Source organism: Balaenoptera physalus (genome assembly GCF_965194825.1).
Source record: "Balaenoptera physalus genome assembly, chromosome: 13".
In the NCBI taxonomy this organism is placed as follows: Eukaryota; Metazoa; Chordata; class Mammalia; order Artiodactyla; family Balaenopteridae; genus Balaenoptera; species Balaenoptera physalus.
The window spans coordinates 82,135,951-82,163,245 of record NC_138892.1 but is presented as its reverse complement, the minus strand read 5'-3'; the positions used below and the strand labels follow the sequence as shown (position 1 = coordinate 82,163,245).

Sequence of the window (27,295 nt, the reverse complement as noted above, 5' to 3'; positions counted from 1 at the left end):
GAAAATTCAAGGGGCTAAGTACCTGCCTAAAATTTGGATTGTCCCTCAGGTACTTGATGACAGTATATACAAAGACAGTATTTTACCTTTACTGTCCATACCCTGTTGATCAGAACAAGGTTGTCAGAGTAAAGGAAAACTAAGCTCCTAAACTGGGGAGGAGGAGGGGGCAAGGTAGTCCATCACATAAAACTGATCCTGACTGCATTAGTAGCTGGACACAAGGCATGGGGTGAAGTCAACAAACAGAATAGGAAGCCTCACCTCATGCTTCCCCATCTCCCCGCCCCTCAACAATGCCCCCAGGTCAGCAAGGAGAGAATTCATACTGTCTTCTGATCCTGAATGCCAAGGTAAGATGAAAAGAGGAGAGCAAACAATTAGGTCTCTGTTATTCTCTCCTTTTTTTTTTTAAAGTCAAATTTTTTTAAAAAAATTAATTAATTAATTTATTTTTGGCTGCATTGGGTCTTCATTGTGGCGCCCGGGCTTTCTCTAGTTGCGGTGAGTGGGGGGGGCTACTCTTCGTTGCAGTGTGCGGGCTTCTCACTGCGGTGGCTTCTCTTGTTGTGGAGCAAGCGTTCTAGGCGTGCGGGCTTCAGTAGTTGTGGCTTACGGGCTCTAGAGCACAGGCTCAGTAGCTGTGGCGCATGGGCTCTGTAGTTGTGGCACACGGGCTTCGTTGCCCCGCGGCATGTGGGATCTTCCTGGACTAGGGTTTGAACCTATGTCCCCTGCAATGGCAGGCAGATTCCTAACCACTGCGCCACCAGGTAAGTCCCTGTTATTTTTGTTTGATCCCTGTTCTTCATGTTAGATACTGATGAGCAAGAAGTATAGCAAAATTCCAAATTAAGATTGATAAAAACTCAAGATTTTCCACCATCCAAAAACAGAATCAACAGTGATTCTTCAAGCCTAAAATAACCTTTGAATCCAACCCTTTAATTCTGCAGATGAAGAAACTGAGGCCCAAGAAGGTAGGTGACTTCCTGACACCTGTTCCAGGTATGCACCCTCAAACAGCCTGGTAGCTTAAGGGATTTTTTTCTTCTCCATTATGCCTCATCTCCAATGTCAATAGTTTTCTCTAAATAAAGTAAGAGCTGAAGTCACATCTTACTGAAGACAGTAGTGCTATTACAGCTTTATTTAAATCCACATCTTTATATATGTTTCTACAGTCTCTAGAAAGTAGGATATATTGTAAGGCTTAAAGGGAGAAACTAGGTCACCATAATTCAAATGGATGATTCAGTATCTTTAAAAACGGAAGAAAAAATTCACTAACTTGCTAATCTAAATGTTAACCAGCAACCTCTCACCACTTACATTTTGTACTGTATCCTTCATTAATGCCTTCCTGCTATCCTTTTCTATACCTCTCCTTCCCCTGTGAAAAGAGAAAAATGATACATTTGGGGAAATTTTAAAGCTTGTTATGCTCATGTAATCACTGCTGAGCCAAAAATGTGCGGCAAGGTGGATGTTCCAGCACCACAGCTATGGGCCTGTCTTCATGTTCCCGCGAGTCTCTCTCACCCTCCTATGCTGACTTACAGGGGCCTGAATTGGGGCTTTGATTATTACAAAGTAGAAATAGGGAATGTAAACTTGTGTTATAAAAATTTATTGAAGAAAAACCAAAAAGCCCTTTTTCTAAAACAGATAAGAACTCCATACAATATTCTAAGTCAGTTTCTCACTTTTAATACCATTAAATTAAAAAAAAAATTTTAAGAACTCAAGAATGAAAAATATACTCAACATCTCAATCTTATGATGTTTTAGAACTAAATATTTCTTTTTAAAAAAAATTTAATTATTTATTTGGCTGCACCGGGTCTTAGTTGCAGCCCGCGGAATCCTCGTTGCCTCGTGCGGGAACTTCGTTGCAGCATGCAGGTGCTTTTAGTTGCGGCATGTGGGATCTAGTTCCCCCACCAGGGATTGAACCCAGGCTCCCTGCATTGGGAGTGCGGAGTCTTAACCACTGGACCAACAGGGAAGTCCCTAGAACTAAATATTTCTATATTTTTACTGATTAACACTGCCCAGAGCCTTCATATGTAATTACTTCCAATTAAAAACAACAAACATTCCCTCAAAAGTAGGGGACAAAGACTTGAAGCTTAATGATCTCTTCTGCCATGAAGGCTTCCCATGTTCCTATCCTAAAGGCATCTTGATTTCCTCTGTATATATTCTTAGCTCTTTCATTCCTCTTATTCTTTTTTTTTTAGCCTGTGTTATTGATATTTGTAAATGTCTTATTTTGGAAATCAGAAATCACCTCTTAAAGGTGACATTTTTCTCTAGATGTCTCCCAGTATATTGTACACTAGTAGTGTATGATACAACTGTTTGATGAATGAATGAATAAGGCTTAAGGAGATTGTCATTTTGTGGAACCTTAAAAATATAGGCAAGAGGAAGAAGTATCCAGGAATGTGAGTCCAGGGCAGCCCTCTTCATGTTTGGTAAGAGTCCTGGTTTCTCAATGGCTGAAGTTAAGCTGGTATAAGGGTAAGCCAGAGGGGCATATTTAACATTTTCATAACATTTTAGGGCAAGATATGACAAAAAGAAAGTAGCAAAACAATGCTGTTTCAGTTTTTCCCTAGATTTTTTTGTCTACTGTTCACTGTAAAGATGAGCAAGAATGGTAGAAACTGAGGTACAGTCTATGCAACTAATCCCCAGTGCTACATCCTTCCACCATCACTCTCCCCGCCTCCCCCGACCAAAACAATATAACAAATGGCTACCCGTGCCTATCATTTTGGAATCATGGGGCAAGTGAGTGGGTAGTTAATTATAAGTCTATGTAGTTACATTAGTTAGCTAACAACTAAAATCATGTTTTCTTAAAATAATCATTTTGTAAACTTATTTTCACAACTATTCTAAGAAGCCCTCTATTTTTAGCTATTAGTTTATTTTACAGTTTTCAAGGCAAAGGAGGGTATTATCAGTCACTTTTTTAAAATGACTATTTTTATATCCACTTCCTCCTCCAAATTCTGTGGAGTAGATTATTTCATCTCATTGTAAAATGAAACCAGAGCGAAGTGATATGCTATTAGCCTTTTCTTATAAACCAGTAATGCACTAATGAATACTTTCTATACAGAAGCAGTGCTATTTTCACAGCTGATTCAGGTTATTTCTTATTATTCTACTCTGTGAATACATGAGTATGTATATTTATTAAATAGTGTTGGTTTAGTGAATGAAAAATTAGAAAATCACAGACATTACTGTAAGAGCTTTCAGAATTTTTAAGTTTGTTTATTTTTAGAGTCAGAGGATACACACAGGCATAGAGACAGAAAGATTTCCTGACAACAAATACATCAAGGTGGCATTTAAAATTTCCCAACAATTATTACTCATGCAAAAATGGAAAGATAATATTTATGTGTCTAAAAATATATCATTTAATTAACATGCAAAGAGACCAGATACTCAACAAGAAGCCAAAACATGTCACTGTTTAAGTCTTTAAAACAAAATGCATTTGGCTAGTCTATTTCTTTTTCCTTAAAAATTTAAAGGACTTACGTCTTTGAACCAACAAGATACTTAGATTAATTTAATAAAAGAGAAAATGAGAGTTCAGGTATTAGAAAAAAGAGGTATAAGAGAGAGGGAGAAGCAGAGAACGTGCACAAGCTCAGAAAGAGCAAAACAGTTTGCATGTGTATTTTATATGATCTGAATCAAGCTATTTTCCCCTGAACAAAAATGTTAATTTTGGTAGGGAAACATTCATTAGAATAAAGTAAGCAGTGGATGATTACAGGAATCAATACTGGGTATAACGTCCGTGGCTTAGTGTGTTATTTTAAATTCATTTATTAAAATGAGAATCTCTATGGGTAATAAGAACAAATAAGAGTGAAGCACAGCATGGAAGATTTTATTAAGAAAGGTGCTAATTAAATAGCGAATATAATGTAATTAACCATTTTACGTTTTTTAATAGGCCATGGCACTCTCATCAATATTTCAATTCAAAGGCTTTACATTTCAATTCTGAGTACCATTAACAACAGCTAAAAATCAGATTCAAAATGCTTTCAAGAATTCCTGTTTATTTTCTTCTGAAACAACATTTGAAAATATAACACACAGAAAGCATAGTAATCTTAAGGTAGACTAAAAGCTAAGGGTTAGAATTTTTATCTCAACCAGCAAGCTAAGCTAACATTTAGAAAAAGCTGATAACGGGCCTTACGTCTGAAAACAGACTACTAAAGTATTTAATATTTCCATGATCTCTAGCTTGCTGAAAGATGTTACTTTCCATTTGATAGAGCTCAAGAATCAAATTCACCTCAATTAATACAATAATTTAAAGGATGTTAAAATTGGGCTGTACCACTTAAAAACAAAATTTATAACAGGAATAGGGAAAAAGAAATAAAATGTTATTAAAATAATAAAGCTCCTAGATAATACTACTACTGCTCCATCTTCACAAATTTACAGCTGTGAAAATTTGCCACTGTCCTGTTTTGATCCATGTTTAATTAATGACTATGTCATATAATAACCATCAGGAGTCAGGATCTGCATTCTATGGCTGAGCCTCTGCCCTAGACCTACTTGGAAGATTCAGAATAGCCAGAGACTCAGTTCAGACAAAGACAATGCTATCTAACAAAAGTGGGCTTGACCTAAATCAACAAACAGCAAGTGTTTCATCGTTCATTGTCAGTTTTTACCTCTTGAGGAAGTTCTAGCTTAGAACGGTCAGTTCCTTCTTTTGACTGAAGGCCCATCAGATAAGGGACAGGAGCATCAAGAAAATGTAGCAGAGAAGCAGGGAGGATGGGCACATAAACATGTTGCCACTGAAATGGGAACAGAAGTGTGGTGATGCCTTCCGCCACAGTCATCAGGCGTTGATAATCTGTACAGAACAGCAACAACAAAAATGGAGGGGAAGATTACAAATCAAAACATAATCACTGCATTAAGCTTGAAAATATCAATTTCCAGAAAAAATTCGTGTGCTAATAAATAAGTAAAATGTTTCTTCATGACCATGCAGAAAAGAGGTCAGCTCTATTCCACCGTAATTAAAGAGTTAAATGTTTTCACTGAATGGTTTTAAGGGGGTATGAGTAGGTGGGAAACATCATTAAGCTCTTTGCTTCTGAAAACACTGGTATGTGAAATGACATTCCCTCAAAATGCAAAGCAAATAAGAACTAATAAAATTGCTCTTGGCACTTCTCCCATTGAAAAGGTGTAAGAATATTGCTACTGATCACTTTTTATATACATGTATATCTATGCAATCCTCAATTCAGAGGCTCTGTTTTTCTTGTATAAATGATCATGGCTATAGCCTACAGTTATTCTTATTATATTTATTTTAGCCTTCATTTTGTGGGTACAAGAAATCAACAGATATATGCATTCATAGTCACACTTCCTACATTAACCTCCAACTCAAATCTAGGGACAAAGTGAAAGCTACCTGAAAATTAGAGGTTGGTTTTTTTGTTGTGTTTTGTTTACATGAACTAATTTATCAAAACTAAAAACTGTCCACAGTATTAAAGTGCCTTCTCACCCCCACCCCCAGTTTTACTGAAATATAATTGACATATAACATTTGGTGTACAACATGATGATTTGATATATGTATAAACAGCAAAATAAATTATCACAATAAGTTTAGTTAACATTCATCAACTCACACAGCTACAAATAAAGTGCCCTCTAAAACCACTCTGCCATGGATACTATACATACATGTGTCTATATCCCTATTTAAACCTTCAGAGGCAGACGTGTTTCAGAATTCAGATTTTTTCTTTTTTAATTTAGAAAGGTAATATTGTGCATACCACACATACCTGAAATATCCAGGGCAGCATCCTGTAATCAAATACATTAATGTTTCTGCAGCAAACTATATGAGTGTCCCAGTATACTCAAAGAACTTAAATAGGGTCACTTTGGTTCAGATCTGATTTTGCCGATAAATGAGTTACCAAAAAAAGTTTGGTTTTCAGAATGGATATTGTGGAATTGTAATAATTCTCTCACAGAATTTATTGTGCATAAATACAGTAAAATCTGGGGGAGTAAGACTCTGGGGAAGTCTTTTTTAAAAGGTTAAGGGAAATGATCGATGCTACTTGGTTCCTATCAAACTCAAAGAACACCCAACCACGCAAAAGCAGGATGTTTTCCATTGAAATTTTTCTTGTGTTGTTTTATAATCTGTAAATGACTACCTTTAATAGTCTACAATGGGATTTTGGTCATGAATCATCAGCTATCCATAGCCTACATGTATTTAAAATTTTCCTTATTTGGTTCATTATAAAATTTTAGGTGAAAACCTGTTTACAGGAATACTTCTAAAAAACAAATACCAGGCAGCTTGAGGGAAGAGGGTGTTTGGTATTTTGTGGGCTGCACAGTGACCCTGCTTGGAGTGGGTGGTCCCGTGAGACCGTTTATGCTCTAAGAACAACATGGCTCAGCTATGAGCATCCAATCAGTCTACAGTGACAGGGAGGCTGAGCTGAGAGCTAGATCAGTTCCTGGGTGTCAGGGGCTTTTTTCTTTCTTTCTCAATTAAAAGCCAGACACAGGTGAAAGGTTCAGGGTTTTAAGCAGTCAGATCCTGTGCCAGTTATCTACTGATCTATTTACTGAGCTCCAAATCACTCCATAGGTGGTCTATGAAGATGGACTGGACTGTACGCATGTTCTCTTTTATAGTGAACACACCGGAAAACTTTGCCAGTAGAGGACAGCGGAGAGACACTGCAGGAGGAAGCGCTTCTCCTCCCTGGTTTTCGAGCGTAGTGGGCAAGGCGCAGTGTTTTGTGTGTTCTTGCTCCTTCTGCATGGTTGATCACTGGTGTGGATATGTGAGGACATCTGGTGGCCCACTTCCCCGGCCACATGCCCAGAGCGGGCAGCCTCAGTGACTGGGCCCTCCTAATGCGGATACGGCACACTCGTCTCTCACAGCCACCCGGCGCCCTGACAACTTCTGTGTGCCTGCTCACCAGCCGCAGCTCACTTGGACCTGGGAGGTTTGTCTTCTGCTTGCCTGGTGACTGAGGATCAGCTCTGGCCCAGGCAACCCACTGACCTCCACCATCCAATGAGCTGCCACCACACTTTCTTCAATGAGATATGAACCTCAGCCTTCGGAAGTGGGTCCCCTTCCAAGTTTGTCCTTCCTAGGGTACCCTTTAGAGTTTTCTTCATATCTTTATAGTTTCCTATTATAGTTTAATAATTCTTCTTATTACATTCCTCTATTTAAATTACTGTGTGGTTTAATCTGTCTCCTGATTGGACCTATCCTGAAAGGCCCAGGGTTTTAAGCCGTCATATCAAATCCCTAGCAGCTTGGCTACTTTATTTACTGTTGATGGAAAATGTTCAACTCAAAGGAAACACAAATTCTTTAAGGAATGGAAACCAGCATCTTGGGCTATTTTCTTGCTTTGATTATGGTAAACTTTCACTTGGGAAATGAAAATAAATTATATGTTTTCCCCTCTTCTAGTAGACATGAAAGACTGATACACATGGTTTATTTTTCCTTCACCACAATTCTACCAACTTGTGGGTGTTCTATGTCTATTCTTTTTTCCAGTTCTGCTTTCTCAAGATTGGTTTAAACACCATACACTTTTTAATAATGCAGTTACTTAGCAGAAACAAGACAATTCTTTTTAACTGAATCAAGAAATAAAAGGTAGTTTTCTTCTTTAAGCATGTTTTTAAAAATTTAAATAATTTGGAAAATTACTTTTTCTTTGATACTCAAAGTGATGAATGTGTAATAAGTTTCCACATTTAAGACATGCCTCAGCATGGCATATGAGGCTCTTCATAATTTGGCCCTTTCCTGCTTCATTTCTTACCACCACATATACAATCAAATCATCTGCTTAAAATTCATTTACTGAACATGAAATATTTTCACAGGCCCCTGTGCCTCTGTACACCCCTTCCCTCTGCCCAGAATGTCTCTTCCACTTGCAGTACCTGGCTAAGTTCCACTTTTTCCTTAGGCAATGGTTCCTTTGGAAAGCATTCCGTGAATACTTCTTATCGTCACTAGAGTCCCTTCCACATGCTTCCACAGTACCCCATCTCTATTTCCATCACACTAATTATTCCTCTCACTAAAACTATTAAAATTCAATTATAATTATCTATTCATTTATCTCTCCGCTCTTCCCTACTAACCATCACCTGCTGGAGAGCAATGACTATATTTTTAATCTCAGAATTTCTAGCACTTGGTACGGGACCTACTACATAGTGAGTGATCAATAAATGTGTACTAATAAATTAATATGTTAACATCTAAGACATGTGAAATGAAATAAAACTATTGTACATTATGCTTGCCTATGTTATACAATAAAACATACTGCCAAAAATTTGCCTAGCAGTGGCACAGGCACAGACCCTGAGATGGCCTGGCCTCCACTGTCTCATCCCCGGGTCTCGGCCCCTGTCCACCAGCATCACGGTGGAGAATAAGGTCGGCCCCGTGGGGACAGTCCAGCAGCCTGGGGCTGGAGCTGACGTTGGGGGCACAGGACTGAGGAGGCTGAGGAGATGGCTGAGTGACACAGAGCAGGTCCAGCGCTGGCTGGTGGTGCAATGCCCCATGAAAACGCCATGATTATCGGGGTTTACATACTGTGAAGCACTGCCAGTGGAGGTGTGAGGATGGTGGTGTCCAGCACACCTCTGGTGAACTTCCTGATGCAGCTGAAAGATTATACATGTACTAACCCAAGGCAGTGACTGGTTACTAACTGAGCCAGGCTGGCTTTAAGGGCTTGGACCCATGCATAATTCAGCTTATCTTCCTAGTTCACAAAGATATCACAAAAGGCAGAATACAAATTCAAATGAACATTAAAAAAAAAATCACCCTCGATGATGGCTGAAAAGTGAGCTACATTTTGCTTTAATCAGATTGACAAAGATTAAAAAGAAAATCACAGCAAAGGTGTGGAGAAAAGGGTGTTCTCATACATTGCTTTATAAAGGCAGCATAAATTGCTAGAGCTTTGTACTTGGCAATATCTATCAAAAGCTTAAAAAATATACAGATCATCTGACCCAGCAATTCTAGTAATTTATCACATAAATATACAAAAACATATGTACATGGAGCTTATGTATAAAGTGTCATTTATAACAATAAACTATTTATAATACCCTAAGTAACTAACAAAAGGGTTAGACTTATGGCCAGTTATATAATGAAATATACTGAAGCTATTACAAGTATATCTATATTATCAACACGGAAAACCAAAGTGTGTTTGGCAGCAGCAGGAAGCAGCCTAAGTACTAAAAACCTGCTGAAACTCCACTTCTGGGTATATGCCCAAAAGAACTGAAAGCAGAGTGCTGAAGATATATTTGTACATCTATGTTTATAGTACCATTATTCGCAGTAGCCAAAAAGTGGAAACTATCCAGGCATCCATCAATGGATGAATGGATAAACAAAATGTGGTATATACATACAATGGAAAGTTATTCAGCCTTAAAAAGGGAGGAAATCTGACATATGCTACAACATGGATGAACCTTAAGGACATTATGCTAAGTGAAATAAGCCAGTCAAAGAAAGACAAATATTGTATAATTCCACTTACATGAGGTATCTAAAGTAGTCAATTCATAGAAACAAACAAAGAATGGTGGTTGTCAGGAAGGGGCTAAGAGGAGTGCAAAATGCGGAGTTATTGTTTAATGGGTATGAGTTTCAGTTGAATAATCTTAATGCTACTGAACTTTTCACTAAGCAATAGTTAAGATGGTAAATTTATGGGGTTTTTTTCTTACCACAATTTTTAAAACTTGCTGAATATAAATCTATATGGAAATAATCTGTGGGAAGTGGAATCCCCCCAAAATGGATCTATGAGAATAAATAATTTGAATCTGACTTGAAAAGGATTTACTTGATATGACTTTTTTAAAAAGTATACATATGTTTCAAAGTCAAATAGGCTTGCAAAATAGGCAATGAACTATATATTCACTGAGAACTGTTTTCTAAATTAAAAGGTCTTGTTTAATTCATAATTTTAAATAAAATATAGCTTCCTATAAATATATCTATACCTTCATAAAAATATAATTTTCTAACACTCATGAGGATATGTGAAAAGTAGTATCTTATTGCTTCAATGAAGGTTAAAACAAAAACAAAGTATTTATGCACATACTATGTACTTAAATTATTTAATGTAGGTTAAATATAATTGGTAATTGTTGGTAAAAGAGAAAAAAGATCTGGATTATTTTCCTATTTTACATTACTAATAGTTACATTAATATGCCTAGCAGTTGTTACATTCTGTAATAACTGTCACAATCAATCTGTTCATTTAATTTTAGTTCAGTGATCTTTTTTAAACATTTCTATTTATGGCAGTGTTGTAGACTAGGACTCCAAAACTAATCTACAAATGGTAAATAGAATAGCTATATAACACCCAATACGTGACTATGAATTTGCCAAAAAAAATAAGGGAAGTTGGGGCTTCCCTGGTGGCACAGTGGTTAAGAATCTGCCCGCCAATGCAGGGACACGGGTTCGAGCCCTGGTCTGGGAAGATCCCACATGCCACGTAGCAACTAAGCCTGTGCGCCACAACTACTGAGCCTGCGTTCTAGAGCCCGCGAGCCACAACTACTGAATCCTGCGTGCCTAGAGCCTGTGCTCCGCAGCAAGAGAAGCCACCACAATGAGAAGCCCATGCACCGCAATGAAGAGTAGCCCCGGCCCACCGCAACTACAGAAAGCCCGTGTGCAGCAATGAAGACCCAATGCAGTTAAAAATAAATAAATAAAATAAATAAATTTAAAAAAAAATAAAAATAAGGGAAGTCATTGGAGGCTGGGAACAAAATGTGAGCAAGAGTCCAGTGTGGTAAACCTCAAACATCTGGCTGTCTTTGGAGTGTTTACTGATCTAAGGTGGCCTAGAGCTTCGGTTTTACTTCTGTGCATGTTGAGGGACAAAGTCCAAGAAGGGCTGGAATTAAGATGGTAGATCCTCTTGCAAAAAGCTAGACCTAAAAGGGCAAAAACCTGTAGAAAGGAAAAAACAAAACCAAAATCTGTATTGCCAAGGAAAGTAGTCTGTCCTGGCCCTGGCCATGGCCCAGGGAGGAAGGGGGAAAAAAGCCTCCCTGTGAATTCCTACCTACTGGCTAGTTTTCAAGGATGTTTGGGGCTCTCATGCTATCTGTATGGCCCAAAGAAAGACTAAGAGTGAGAATTTTAACTTAAAGTAAACCTGTGTTGCCAGTGAATTCAGGTGCCTGGTCAAAGAAAATACAAACCCTTCCTGGAGGAATAAACCCTCAATCCTCAACTCATGAGATACTGAATTTATCTGAGAAAGAATATAAAATATGTATGTTTAATATGTTTAAGGAAATTAAAGGAAGAATTAGGAGTAAGACTATTTATAGGACCACTGAAATTAAAATGTTAAAGGAAGGGTTAACTATGGATTAAACATGGATAAAAAGAGAATTTATAAGGTGGGAGATAAATCAACCAGAATACAGCACAGAGACAAAGAGACAGAAAAAGAGGTTGAGAGATATGGAAGACTGAGCAAGACAGAATAACACGTTTAATTAAAGTTCAGGAGGATAAAAAAGAAAAAAGACAGAGGCAAGTAAAATTTAGAAAGATGGTTAAGAATTTTCCAACACTGGTGAAAAATATTAACCCTAGATTTCAGGAAACACAATGACTCACAAGCAGGACAAATAAAGAAACTCTCATTTAGATAAATCACAGTCAAAATATAGGACACCAAAGACAAACAGAAAATCATATATATAGCCAGAATGAAAATAGACTTCTGGCCAAGGAATGACAATTAGAGTGATTGTGATAAATGACTTCTCAATGGCTACAATGGAAACCAGAAGACAGTAGAATATAATATGCTAAGAGAGAGAGGAAAAAAAAACTTTCAACATAGAATTTAATATCCAATGAAACCATCTTTCAAAAACAAGGACAAATTTAAAACACTGTCAGACGAACAAAATCTAATAGAGAATGCCACCTCATTTAAGGAACTTGTAAGGATACACTTTAGGAATAAGGAGACTAATCCCAGAAGAAATACCTAAGATACAAAATCAAATGTGAATTTTTTTAAAATGGCAATTATGAGTAAGTTTAAGCAAAATCAAGCACATAAAATATACCTAATTTGAGGGATTATCAAAATTTTGAACAACTATAACAAGTAAGCCATGATGGGGGTGATTGGAGTCAAAGCATTTTTAGAATATCTGTATTTTAAAGATTCCGATTAACATACACTGAGTGTTCATGTTAAAATTTCAAAGTTTACCATTAATAAAGAGAAACAGAGCATATAACACCTACAATAATTAAATTAAAAAAAAAACTGCAATGAGAAAAAACGTTTCAATTATTTCAAAAGAAGGCAAAAAAAAAAAAAGAGGGAGAAAGGCAAATGGTCAAAATAAATGAAAATTTAAAAATTCTTAGAATTGAATAACGAAAATACCAGATACTAAGACTTGTGGGATGCAACTAACGTAACACTCAAATACTTAAGATGTTAATACTGGGGGTGGGATGGGTCCAAAGGAAGTAAAAAACAAAACCAGAAATTAATAAAACAGAAAACAAAGATAAAAAAAGAGAGTACAAACAAAGGTAAAAGTTAGTTCTTTAAAAAGAGTAACATAGTGGGGGACCTTCAAAATGGAGGAGGAGTAAGATGTGGAGATCACCTTCCTCCCCACCAATACATCAAAAATACACCTATTTGTGGAACAATTCCTACAGAACACCTACTGAATGGTGGCAGAAGACCTCAGACTTCCCAAAAGGCAAGAAACTCCCCACGTACCTGGGTAGGGCAAAAGAAAAAAGAGACAAAAGAAGAGGGACGAGACGTGCACCTCTGGGAGGGAGCTGTGAAGGAGGAAAAGTTTCCACACACTAAAAAGCCCCTTCACTGGTGGAGATGGGGGTGGGGTGGGCAGTTGGGGGGAAGCTTCGGAACCACAGAGGAGAGAGCAGCAAAAGGGTGCAGAGGGCAAGGCAGAGTGATTCCCGCACAGAGGATCGGTGCTGACCAGCACTCACCAGCCTGAGACACTTGTCTGCTCACCCACCAGGACAGGTGGGCGCTGGGGGCTGAGGCTCGGGCTTTGGAGGTCGGATCCCAGGGAGAGGACTGGGGTTGGCGGCGTGAACACTGCCTGAAGGGGGCTAGTCCACCACAGCTAGCCGGGAGGGAATCCGGGAAAAAGTGTGGACCTGCTGAACAGGCAAGAGACCATTGTTTCAGGGTGCACTAGGAGAGGGGATTCCCTCCCTGTGTGCCCACAGAAGGCAGAGAACTGCCTAGGCAAGCTCCAGAGAATGGCACAAGCTGCAGCTATCAGTCCAGACCCCAGAGACGGGCATGAAACGCTAATGCTGCTGCCGCTGCCACCAAGAATCCTGTGTGCAAGCACAGGTCACTACCCACACCCCCTCCCAACCCCCACGGAGCCTGTGCAGCACGCCACTGTCAGGGTCCCGAGATCTAGGGACAACTTGACCAGGAGAACACACAGCGTGCCTCAGGCCGTTGCAATGTCATGTCGGCCTCTGCCAACACAGGCCACCCCGCATTCCAATTATGACTACCGTACGCCTCCCTCTCCCAAGCCTGAGATGGCAAGAGAGCCCTAATCAGCTGCTGCTTTAACCCCCTCCAGTCTGGGTGGGAAACAGATGCCTGAGGGCGACCTACATGCAGAGGCGGGGCCAAAACCAAAGCTGAACCTCAGGAGCCATGCAAATAAAGAAGAGAAAGGGAAATTTCTCCATGCAGCCTCAGAAGCAGCGGATTAAGTCCCCACAATCAACTTGATTAACCCTGCATCTGTGAAATACCTGAATAGACAACAAATGTTCCCAAAATTGAGGCGGTAGATTTTCGGAGCAACTGTAGACTTGGTGTTTGCTGTCTGTGACTGATTTGTTTCTGATTTTTATGTTTATCTTAGTTTAGTTTTTAGTTGTTATCATTGGTGGATTTCTTTATTGGTTTGGTTGCTCTCTTCTTTTATTTATTAAAAATTTTTTTTAATTTTACTATTATTTTTTTAATTTTTCTTTTTATTTTTTATTTATTTATTTTTAAGATTTTTAGAAATTTCATGTAATGTCTGAAACATTTATATTAACATATTTCCATACAAATAACCCAATGAAAGTTTAGTATTAGTTGTTTTGTTTTTTTATACTGCAGGTTCTTATTAGGCATCAATTTTATACACATCAGTGTATACATGTCAATCCCAATCGCCCAATTCAGCACACCACCATCCCCACCTCACCACAGTTTTCCCCCCTTGGTGTCCATATGTCCATTCTCTACATCTGTGTCTCAACTTCTGCCCTGCAAACCGGCTCATCTGTACCATTTTTCTAGGTTCCACATACATGCATTAATATATGATATTTATTTTTCTCTTTCTGACTTACTTCACTCTGTATGACACTCTCTAGATACATCCACGTCTCAACAAATGACTCAATTTCGTTCCTTTTTATGGCTGAGTAATATTCCATTGTATATATGTACCACATCTTCTTTATCCATTCGTCTGTTGATGGGCATTTAGGTTGCTTCCATAACCTGGCTACTGTAAATAGTGCTGCAATGAACATTCGGGTGCATGTGTCTTTTTGAATTACGGTTTTCTCTGGGTATATGCCCAGTAGTGGGATTGCTGGGTCATATGGTAATTCTATTTTTAGTTTTTTAAGGAACCTCCATATTGTTCTCCATAGTGGCTGTATCAATTTACATTCCCACCAACAGTGCAAGAGGGTTCCCTTTTCTCCACACCCTCTCCAGCATTTGTTTTTTGTAGATTTTCTGATGATGCCCATTCTAACAGGAGTGAGGTGATACCTCATTGTAGTTTTGATTTGCATTTCTCTAATAATTAGTGATGTTGAGCATCTTTTCATGTGCTTCGTGGCCGTCTGTATGTCTTCTTTGGAGAAATGTCTATTTAGGTCTTCTGCCCATTTTTGGATTGGGGTGTTTGTTTCTTTGATATTGAGCTGAATGAGCTGTTTATATATTTTGGAGATTAATCCTTTGTCCGTTGATTCATTTGCAAATATTTTCTCCCATTCTGAGGGTTGTCTTTTCGTCTTGTTTATGGTTTCCTTTGCTGTGCAAAAGCTTTGAAGTTTCATTAGGTCCCACTTGTTTATTTTTGTTTTTATTTCCATTACTCTAGGAGGTGGATCAAAAAAGATCTTGCTGTGATTGATGTCAAAGAGTGTTCTTCCTATGTTTTCCTCTAAGAGTTTTATAGTGTCCAGTCTTATATTTAGGTCTCTAATCCATTTTGAGTTTATTTGTGTGTATGGTGTTAGGGAGTATTCTAATTTCATTCTTTTACATATAGCTGTCCAGTTTTCCCAGCACCACTTATTGAAGAGACTGTCTTTTCTCCATTGTATATCTTTGCCTCCTTTGTCATAGATTAGTTGACCATAGGTGCGTGGGTTAATCTCTGGGCTTTCTATCTTGTTCGATTGATCTATGTTTCTGTTTTTGTGCCAGTACCATATTGTCTTGATTACTGTAGCTTTGTAGTATAGTCTGAAGTCAGGGAGTCTGATTCCTCCAGCTCCATTTTTTTGCCTCAAGACTGCTTTGGCTATTCGGGGTCTTTTGTGTCTCCATACAAATTTTAAGATGATTTGTTCTAGCTCCGTAAAAAAATGCCATTGGTAATTTGATAGGGATTGCATTGAATCTGTAGATTGCTTTGGGTAGTATACTCATTTTCACAATGTTGATTCTTCCAATCCAAGAACATGGTATATCTCTCCATCTGTTGGTATCATCTTTAATTTCTTTCATCAGTGTCTTATAGTTTTCTGCATACAGGTCTTTTGTCTCCCTAGGTAGGTTTATTCCTAGGTATTTTATTCTTTTTGTTGCAATGGTAAATGGGAGTGTTTCCATAATTTCTCTTTCAGATTTTTCATCATTAGTGTATAGGAATGCAAGAGATTTCTGTGCATTAATTTTGTATCCTGCAACTTTACCATATTCATTAATTAGCTCTAGCAGTTTTCTGGTGGCAGTTTTAGGATTCTCTATGTATAGTATCATGTCATCCGCAAACAGTGACAGTTTTACTTCCTCTTTTCCAATTTGTATTCCTTTTATTTCTTTTTCTTCTCTGATTGCCGTGGCTAGGACTTCCAGAACTATGTTGAATAACAGTGGTGAGAGTGGACATCCTTGTCTCATTCCTGATCTTAGAGGAAATGCTTTCAGTTTTTCACCATTGAGAATGATGTTTGCTGTGGGTTTGTCATATATGGCCTTTATTATGTTGAGGTAGGTTCCCTCTATGCCCACTTTCTGGAGAGTTTTTATCATAAATGGGTGTTGAATTTTGTCAAAAGCTTTTTCTGCATCTATTGAGATGATCATATGGTTTTTATTCTTCAATTTGTTAATATGGTGTATCACATTGATTGATTTGCGTATATTGAAGAATCCTTGCATCCCTGGGATAAATCCCACTTGATCGTGGTGTATGATCCTTTTAATGTGTTGTTGGATTCTGTTTGCTAGTATTTTGTTGAGGATTTTTGCATCTATATTCATCAGTGATATTGGTCTGTAATTTTCTTTTCTTGTAGTGTCTTTGTCTGGTTTTGGTACCAGGGTGATGATGGCCTCATAGAATGAGTTTGGGAGTGTTCCTTCGTCTGCAATTTTTTGGAAGAGTTTGAGAAGGATAGGTGTTAGCTCTTCTCTAAATGTTTGATAGAATTCACCTGTGAAGCCATCTGGTCCTGGACTTTTGTTTGTTGGAAGATTTTTAATCACAGTTTCAATTTCATTACTTGTGATTGGTCTGTTCATATTTTCTGTTTCTTCCTGGTTCAGTCTTGGAAGGTTATACCTTTCTAAGAATTTGTCCATTTCTTCCAGGTTGTCCATTTTATTGGCATAAAGTTGCTTGTAGTAGTCTCTTAGGATGCTTTGTATTTCTGCGGTGTCTGTTGTAACTTCTCCTTTTTCATTTCTGATTTTATTGATTTGAGTCCTCTCCCTCTTTTTCTTGATGAGTCTGGCTAATGGCTTATCAATTTTGTTTATCTTCTCAAAGAACCAACTTTTAGTTTTATTGATCTTTGCTATTGTTTTCTTTGTTTCTATTTCATTTATTTCTGCTCTGATCTTTATGATTTCTTTCCTTCTGCTAACTTTGGGTTTTGTTTGTTCTTCTTTCTCTAGTTTCTTTAGCTGTAAGGTTAGATTGTTTACTTGAGATTTTTCTTGTTTCTTTAGGTAGGCTTGTATAGCTATAAACTTCCCTCTTAGAACCGCTTTTGCTGCATCCCATAGGTTTTGGGTCGTCGTGTTTTCATTGTCATTTGTCTCTAGGTATTTTTTAATTTCCTCTTTGATTTCTTCAGTGATCTCTTGGTTATTTAGTAATGTATTGTTTAGCCTCCATGTGTTTGTCTTTTTTACGTTTTTTTCCCTGTAATTCATTTCTAATCTCATAGTGTTGTGGTCAGAAAAGATGCTTGGTATGATTTCAATTTTCTTAAATTTACTGAGGCTTGATTTGTGACCCAAGATGTGATCTATCCTGGAGAATGTTCCGTGCGCACTTGAGAAGAACGTGTAATCTGCTGTTTTTGGATGGAATGTCCTATATATATCAATTAAATCTATCTGGTCTATTGTGTCATTTAAAGCTTCTGTTTCCTTATTTATTTTCATTTTGGATGATCTGTCCATTGGTGTAAGTGAAGTGTTAAAGTCCCCCACTATTATTGTGTTACTGTCGATTTCCTCTTTTATAGCTGTTAGCAGTTGCCTTATGTATTGAGGTGCTCCTATGTTGGGTGCATATATATTTATAATTTTTATATCTTCTTCTTGGATTGATCCCTGGATCATTATGTAGTGTCCTTCCTTGTCTCTTGTAACATTCTTTATTTTAAAGTCTATTTTATCTGATATGAGTATAGCTACTCCAGCTTTCTTTTGATTTCCATTTGCATGGAATATCTTTTTCCATCCCCTTTCAGTCTGTATGTGTCCCTAGGTCTAAAGTGGGTCTCTTGTAGACAGCATATATATGGGTCTTGTTTTTGTATCCATTCAGCCAGTCTACGTCTTTTGGTTGGGGCGTTTAATCCATTCACGTTTAAGGTAATTATTGATATGTATGTTCCTATGACCATTTTCTTAATTGTTTTGTGTTTGTTTTTGTAGGTCCTTTTCTTCTCTTGTGTTTCCCACTTAGAGAAGTTCCTTTAGCATTTGTTGTAGAGCTGGTTTGGTGGTGCTGAATTCTCTTAGCTTTTGCTTGTCTGTAAAGCTTTTGATTTCTCCATCAAATCTAAATGAGATCCTTGCCGGGTAGAGTAATCTCGGTTGTAGGTTCTTCCCTTTCATCACTTTAAGTATATCATGCCACTCCCTTCTGGCTTGCAGAGTTTCTGCTGAGAAATCAGCTGTTAACCTTATGGGAGTTTCCTTGTATGTTATTTGTCGTTTTTCCCTTGCTGCTTTCAATAATTTTTCTTTGTCTTTAATTTTTGCCACTTTGATTACTATGTGTCTCGGCGTGTTTCTCCTTGGGTTTATCCTGTATGGGATTTAATTTTTTTTTTCCTTTCTTCCTTTTCTTCTGAGCCGTGTGCTGACAAGGTCTTGGTGCTCCGGCTGGGTGTCGGACATGAGCCTCCGAGGTGGGAGAGCCAAGTTCAGGACAGTGGACCACCAGAGACCTTGTGGCCCCACATATTATCAATCAATCGGCAAGAGCTCTCCCAGAGATCTCTGGCTCAACACTAAGACCCAGCTCCACCCAATGACCAGTGCTGGATGCCCCACGCCAAACAACTAGCAAGAGAGGAACACAACCCCACCCATTAGCAGAGAGGCTGCCTAAAATCATACTAAGTTCACAGACACCCCAAAACATACCACTGGATGCAGCCCTGCCCATCAGAAAGATAAGATCCAGTCCCACCCACCAGAACACAGGCACCAGTCTCCTCCACCAGGAAGCCTACACAAGCCACTGAACCAACCTCACCCACTGGGGGCAGACATCAAAAACAACGGGAACTATGAACACGCAGCCTGCAAAAAGGAGACACCAAACACAGTAAGTTAAACAAAGTGAGAAGACAGAGAAATATGCAGAGATGAAGGAGAAAGGTAAAAACCCACCAGACCAAACAAATGAAGAGGAAATAGGCAGTCTACCTGAAAAAGAAATCAGAGTAATGATAGTAAAGATGATCCAAAATCTTGGAAATAGAATGGAGAAAATACAAGAAACATTTAACAAGGACCTAGAAGAACTAAAGAGCAAACAAACAATGATGAACAACACAATAAATGAAATTAAAAGTTCTCTAGAAGGAAGCAATAGCAGAATAACTGAGGCAGAAGAACAGATAAGTGACCTGGAAGATAAAATAGTGGAAATAACTGTCGCAGAGCAGAATAAAGAAAAAAGAATGAAAAGGACTGAGGACAGTCTCAGAGACTTCTGGGACAACATTAAAGGCACCAACATTCCAATTATAGGGGTCCCAGAAGAAGAAGAGAAAAAGAAAGGGTCTGAGAAAATATTTGAAGAGACTATCGTTGAAAACTTGCCTAACATGGGAAGGAAACAGTAAGTCAAATCCAGGAAGTAAAGAGAGTCCCATACAGGATAAATCCAAGGAGAAACACATCAAGACAAATATTAATTAAACTATCAAAAATTAAATACGGGACTTCCCTGACGGTCCAGTGGCTAAGACTCCACACTCCCGATGCAGGGGGTTCCGGGTTCAATCCCTGGTCAGGGAACTAGATCCCACATGCCACAACTAAGACCCGGCTAGCCAGAGAAGTAAATAAATATTTAAAAAAAAAAATTAAATACGAAGAAAAAATATTAAAAGCAAGGGAAAAGCAACAAATAACATACAAGGGAACCCCCATAACGTTAACAGCTGATCTTTCAGCAGAACCTCTGCAAGCCAGAAGGCAGTGGTAGGATACATGTAAAGTGATGAAAGGGAAAAACCTACAAGCAAGATTACTCTACCCAGCAAGGATCTCATTCAGATTCAACGGAGAAATTAAAACATTTACAGACAAGCAAGAGTTAAGAGAATTCAGCACCACCAAACCAGCTTTACAACAAACGCTAAAGGAACTTCCCTAGGCAGGAAACACAAGAGAAGGAAAAGACCTACAAAAACAAACCCAAAACAATTAAGAAAATGGTAATAGGAACATACATATCGACAGTTACCTTAAATGTAAATGGATTAAATGCTCCAACCAAAAGACATAGACTGGCTGAACAGATACAAAAACAAGACCCGTATATATGCTGTCTACAAGAGACCCACTTCAGACCTAGGGACACATACAGACTAAAAGTGAGGGGATGGAAAAAGATATTCCATGCAAATGGAAATCAAAAGAAAGCTGGAGTAGCAATTCTCATATCAGACAAAATAGACCTTATTTTTTATTTTATTTTTAAAATTTATTTATAATTTGTTTATTTACTTTTGGCTGCATTGGGTCTTTGTTGCTGCTGCACATGGGCTTTCTCTAGTTGCTGCGAGTGGGGGCTACTCGTTGTTGAGGCAGACGTGCTTCTCTTTGCGGTGGCCTCTATTGTTGCGGAGCATGGGCTCTAGGTGCGTGGGCTTCAGTAGTTGTGGCACACAGGCTCAGTGTTGTGGCTCACGGGCTCTAGAGCACCGGCTCAGTAGTTGTAGGCGCACTGGCTTAGTTGCTCCACGGCATGTGGGATCTTCCCGGACCAGGGCTCGAACCCGTGTCCCCTGCACTGGCAGGCAGATTCTTAACCACTGCGCTACCAGGGAAGTCCCAAACTAGACTTTAAAATAAAGACTATTACAAGAGACACAGAAGGACACCACTTAATGATCAAGGGATCAATCCAAGAAGAAGATATAACAATTGTAAATATTTATGCCCCCAACATAGGAGCACCTCAATACATAAGGCAAAGGCTAACAGCCATAAAAGGGGAAATCGACAGTAACACAATCATAGTAGGGGACTTTAACATCCCACTTTCACCAATGGACAGATCATCCAAAAGGAAAATAAATGAGGAAACACAAGCTTTAAATGACACATTAAACAAGATGGACATACATGATATTTATAGGACATTCCATCCATAAACAACAGAATACACTTTCTTCTCAACTGCTCATGGAACATTCTGCAGGATAGATCATATCTTGGGTCACAAATCGTATTAAGTATCTTTTCTGACCAAAATGCTATGAGACTAGATATCAATTACAGGAAAAAGACTGTAAAAAATACAAACACATGGAGGCTAAACAATACGCTACTAAAAAACCAAGAGATCACTGAAGAAATCAAAGAGGAAATCAAAAAATACCTAGAAACAAATGACAATGAAAACATGACGACCCAAAACCTATGGGATACAGCAAAAGCAGTTCTAAGAGAGAAGTTTACAGCAATACAATCCTATCTCAAGAAACTAGAAACATCTCAAATAAACAACCTAACCTTACACCTAAAGTAATTAGAGAAAGAAGAATAAAAAAAAACCCAAAGTTAGCAGAAGGAAAGAAATCATAAAGAACAGATCAGAAATAAATGAAAAAGAAATGAAGGAAACAATAGCGAATGTCACTTAAACCAAAATCTGGTTCTTTGAGAAGATAAACAAAATTGATAAACCATTAGCCAGACTCATCAAGAAAAAAAGGGAGAAGACTCAAATCAATAGAATTAGAAATGAAAAAAGAGAAGTAACAACTGACACTGCAGAAATACAAAGGATCATGAGAGATTACTACAAGCAACTATATGCCAATAAAATGGACAACCTGGAAGAAACGGACAAATTCTTAGAAAAGCACAACCTTCCAAGACTGAACCAGGAAGAAATAGAAAATATGAAAAGACCAATCTTAAGCACTGAAATTGAAACTGTGCTTAAAAATTTTCCAACCAACAAAAGCCCAGGACCAGATGGCTTCATGGGTGAATTCTATCAAACCTTTAGAGAAGAGCTAACACCTATCCTTCTCAAACCCTTCCAAAATATAGCAGAGGGAGGAACACTCCCAAACTCATTCTACGAGGCCACCATCACCCTGATACCAAAATGAGACAAAGATGTTACAAAAAAAGAAAACTACATGACAATATCACTGATGAATATAGATGCAAAAATCCTCAACAAAATACTAGCAAACAGAATCCAACAGCACATTAAAAGGATCATACACCATGATCAAGTGGGGTTTATCCCAGGAATGCAAGGATACTTCAACATATGCAAATCAATCAATTTGATACACCATATTAACAGACTGATGGATAAAAACCATATGATAATCTCAATAGATGCAGAAAAAGCTTTTGACAAAATCCAACACCGATTTATGATAAAAACTCTCCAGAAAGTAGGCATAGAGGGAACTTACCTCAACATAATAAAGGCCATATATGACAAACCCACAGCCATCATCGCTCTCAATGGTGAAAAACTGAAACCATTTCCTCTAAGATAAGGAACAAGACAAGGTTGCCCACTCTCATCACTGTTATTCAACAGAGTTTTGGAAGTTTTAGCCACGGCAATCAGAGAAGAAAAGAAATAAAAGGAATCCAAATCAGAAGAGAAGAAGTAAAACTCCCACTGTTTACAGATGACATGATACTACTATACATAGAGAATCCTAAAGATGCTACCAGAAAACTACTAGAGCTAATCAATGAATTTGGTAAAGTAGCAGGATACAAAATTAATGCACAGAAATCTCATGCATTCCTATACACTCACGATGAAAAATCTCTAAGAGAAATTAAGGAAACACTCGCATTTACCACTGCAACAAAAAGAATAAAATACCTAGGAATAAACCTACCTAAGGAGACAAAAGACCTGTATGCAGAAAACTATAAGACACTGATGAAGAAATTAAAGACAATACAAACAGATGGAGCGATATACCATGTTCTTGGACTGGATGAATCAACACTGTGAAAATGACTACACTACCCAAAGCAATCTACAGATTCAATGCAATCCCCATCAAACTACCAATGACATTTTTCACAGAACTATAACAAAAAATTTCACAGTGTGTTTGGGAACACAAATGACCCCGAATAGCCAAAAAAAGTCTTGAGAAAGAAAAACACAGCCAGAGGAATCTGGCTCCCTGACTTCAGACTATACTACAAAGCTACAGTAATCAAGACAGTATGGTACTGCAACAAAAACAGAAATAGAGATCAATGGAACAGGATAGAAAGCCCAGAGATAAACCCACGCACATATGGTCACCTTATCTCTGATAAAGGAGGCAAGAATATACAATGGAGAAAAGATAGCCTCTTCAATAAGTGGTGCTGGGAAAACTGAACAGCTACATGTAAAAGAATGAAATTATAACACTTTCTAACACCACACACAAAAATAAACTCAAAATGGATTAAAGACCTAAATGTAAGGCCAGACACTTAGAGGAAACTCTAAGAGGAAAACATAGGCAGAACACTCTATGACATAAATCACAGCAAGATTCTTTTTGACCTACCTCCTAGAGAAATGGAAATAAAGACAAAAATAAACAAATGGCACCTAATGAAACTTACAAGCTTTTGTATAGCAAAGAAAACCATAAACAAGACGAAAAGACAACCTTCAGAATAGGAGAAAAAATTTGCAAATGAAGCAACTGACAAAGGACTAATCTCCAAAATATACAAGTAGCTCATGCAGCTCAATATCAGGAGAACAAACAACCCAATCCAAAAATGGGCAGAAGACCTAAATAGACATTTCTCCAAAGAAGATATACAGACTGCCAACAAACACATGAAAGGATGCTCAACATCACTAATCATTAGAGAAATGCAAATCAAAACCACAGTGTATCACCTCACACCAGTCAGAATGGCCATCATCAAAGAATCTACAAACAGTAAATGCTGGAGAGGGTGTGAAGAAAAGGGAACCCTCTTGCACTGTTGGTGGGAATGTAAATTGATACAGCCACTATGGAGAACAGTACGGAGGTTCCTTAGAAAACTAAAAATAGAACTACCATATGACCCAGCAATACCACTACTGGGCATATACCCAGAGAAAACCACAATTCAAAAAGACACATGCACCCCAATGTTCACTGCAGCACTATTTACAATAGCCAGGACATGGAAGCAACTTAAGTGTCCATCGACAGATGAATGGATAAAGAAGATGTGGCACATATATACAATGGAACATTACTCAGCCATAAAAAGAAACGAAATTGAGTCATTTGTAGTGAGGTGGATGGACCTAGAGTCTGTCATACAGAGTGAAATGAATCAGAAAGAGAAAAACAAATACCATATGCTAACCCATATATATGGAATCTAAAAAAAAAAAAAGGCTCTGATGAACCTGGGGTAGGACAGGAATAAAGACACAGACGTAGAGAATGGACTTGAGGACACGGGGAGGGGGAAGGGTAAGCTGGGATGAAGTGAGAGTGTAGCATTGACATATATACACTACCAAATGTAAAATAGCTAGCTAGTGGTAAGCAGCTGCATAGCACAGGGAGATCAGCTCGGTGATTTGTGACCACCTAGAGGGGTGGGATAGGTAGGGTGGGAAGGAGACGCAAGAGGGAGGGGATATGGGGATATATGTATATGTATAGCTGATTCGCTTTGTTATACAGCAGAAACTAACACAACATTGTAAAGCAGTTATACTCCAATAAAGATGTTAAAAAAAATAAAAAGAGTAACATAATTGACACACTTTATGGAAAAACAACCAAGGGAAAAAGAGAGAAGGCATAAATAAATAGTATTAGGGATGAAAAGGGGGACAAAACTACAGACACAGCAGGTATTAAGAAGATAAGGAAATATTAAGTCTTTATGTCAATAAACTGAAAGCTAAGAAAATTATTCCTAGAGAAAATAGAAATGAACAAAAATTGATTCAAGAAGAAATAGAGGCGCTTCTAGGTTGGTGAACACACTGAGGTGCAGGGAGGATGATGTGCCTGGAGGGGCATGGAAGCTCTGTGTCCTTCCCCCCCATACCTTCTCCTATACATGTCTTCCATTTGGGTGTTCCTGAGTTGTATCCTTTATAGTGAACGGTGACAGTAAGTAAAGTGCTTTCCTGAGTTCTGTGAGTCGTTCTAGTGGGTTCGTGGGAAAATACCCCCCCCCGAAAGTGGGGTTGTGGGAAATCCTGAATTCGTAGTTGGCTGGGCAGAAATGTGGGTAGCCTGGGCACCCTATTTGTGGCTGGTACCTGAAGTGAGGGTAGTCTTGCAGGATCAAACCCTTAAACCTGTGGAATCTGATGTTAACTCCAGGTAGTTCATGTCAGAAGTGAACTAAATTGCTGGTATCAGATCTGATGGGTGTCAGGGAGGAAAGAAGCTCTCATTTAGTGTCATAAAATGTGGAATTCAGTAGAATGACACAGGCTCACAGAAGCATGTGGTTTAGGAAGAGAAAGGATGAGGAACAGGGCAGGGTATGAGGAACCTTTGACTCCTGGGTGGCCACATGATCAATCATGGTGTAGGGCAGCAGCTATGCTGAGATAAATGACTGAAGGTAAAAGTTATCGATGGAATTTGTTGATGGATCTAACTCCTGGGGAATTGTGTCAATGGATGCATAAAGAAATACAAACCGATAAGAAAAAAGTGAAATATACAATCCCTTGATTATTGTTAGCTATAATAGCTAAAATGAAATTAAAAGAGAGTGCTGGGTCAGATTTTGATGCTGGGCCAAGTAGCTTCAAAGCTGCCCCCAAAAGCGAAAAATTATTCAGGGACAACAAAGAGCACCTCAAGACTGCCGGTCACCAAAGTTCACGTGTGGGGTTGGGAAGCGCAAAGCCAAGAAACTACTGAGACCACGGGGCTCAGTGTGAAGGAGCTGTCTCACTTTGTAGGTTGGCATCACCAGCTTCCTGAAGAAGCTTTACTAAAAAGGACCAAGAGAGAAATTTAGGAGCAGTATATTCATTTTTATTTTTATTTTATTTTATTTTTTTAAGATTTATTTATTATTTTATTTATTTTAATTTTGGCTGCGTTGGGTCTTAGTTGTGGCATGCGGGGTCTTCCTTGAGGCATGTGGGATCTTTTGTTGCGGCGCACGGGCTCTTTGTTGTGGTATGCGGGCTTCTCTCTAGTTGTGGCGTACGGGTTTTCTCTTCTCTAGTTGTGGTGCGCAGGCTCCAGGGTGCGTGGGCTCTGTAGTTGTGGCACACGGGTTCCAGAGCATGTGGGCTCTGTAGTTTGCAGCACGCAGGCTCTCTAGTTGAGGCGCACAAGCTCAGTAGTTGTGGCACGTGGGCTTAGTTGCCCCACGGCATGTGGGATCTTAGTTCCCTGACCAGGGATCGAACCTGTGCCCCCTGGATTATAAGGCGGATTCTTTACCACTGGACCACCAGGGAAGTCCCTGGAGCAGTATATTCATTTTTAAATGCTGCAGAGTGGAAGGGTTGGTGCAGGACCCACAGCTAACTATGGGACAATTACAGATGGCTATCCATGATACAGACACAGAGCAGGTTACTCCCGAGGGAGCAGCCAGCCTGGTGCACTGGGTAAAAGCTGCTGTAAAGTGTTTACTCAAAGAAGGGGGACTACCTGACTCCCCCTAAAAATGTCAAGTGGAACACCCCAGATGAATTCACCCCTTATTATTCATATGTAAGCCGTGTGGGATTGGTGTTATGATAACTAGTATATTCACAACTGAAAATGCCCATTACTCAGGTCATGGTAAATACTGTGGGCCCCTTCTGCATTAGCAACCCATGTAACCTTACAGTCAGAGAAGCCTGTCTCAGCTTCCCCTCATGAATCTTAGCAGATGCTAATAAAAACATTATATTAATTTAAAAGAAAATGTGGAGAGGCAGAGGAAAGAGTCAAGGGACTCGTCCCAGCATGGTGGAAATTTTTAAACAGTTATTAAGAAACTGAGTGAATAAAGCAAATGTTGATAGAAGTGGGAAAGAGGAAAAAGAAAGAAGGGTGTCAAGAGACTCATCCCAGCAGGATGGAAATCTGTGGATGGTTATTAAGAAATGGGACGAATGCAGGGGACATGGGTTCAGGCCC

The 27,295-nt window shown here is 38.7% G+C and overlaps 1 protein-coding gene and 2 long non-coding RNA genes across 12 annotated transcripts in view; 2 read left to right on the top strand and 1 right to left on the bottom strand.

Moving 5' to 3' along the window:
* LOC309640733 overlaps positions 1-27,295 on the top strand; it is a 242,823-nt gene that overhangs the window by 56,435 nt on the left and 159,093 nt on the right. The gene's annotated exons all lie outside the window — the stretch shown is intronic.
* The window catches only part of DENND5B (DENN domain containing 5B), a 228,545-nt gene that overhangs the window by 69,590 nt on the left and 131,660 nt on the right, over positions 1-27,295 (bottom strand). For all 10 annotated transcript variants that reach the window (XM_082419604.1, XM_082419613.1, XM_082419605.1 and 7 more), the window contains one exon: positions 4,731-4,918. In XM_082419604.1, the coding sequence (XP_082275730.1) occupies positions 4,731-4,918 (188 nt within the window). The remainder of the gene's footprint in view (positions 1-4,730; positions 4,919-27,295) is intronic.
* The window catches only part of LOC309640725, a 104,994-nt gene continuing 97,759 nt past the window's right edge, over positions 20,061-27,295 (top strand). Inside the window, exon 1 of the long non-coding RNA XR_014252360.1 lies at positions 20,061-26,386. This is a non-coding gene — a long non-coding RNA (uncharacterized lncRNA). The remainder of the gene's footprint in view (positions 26,387-27,295) is intronic.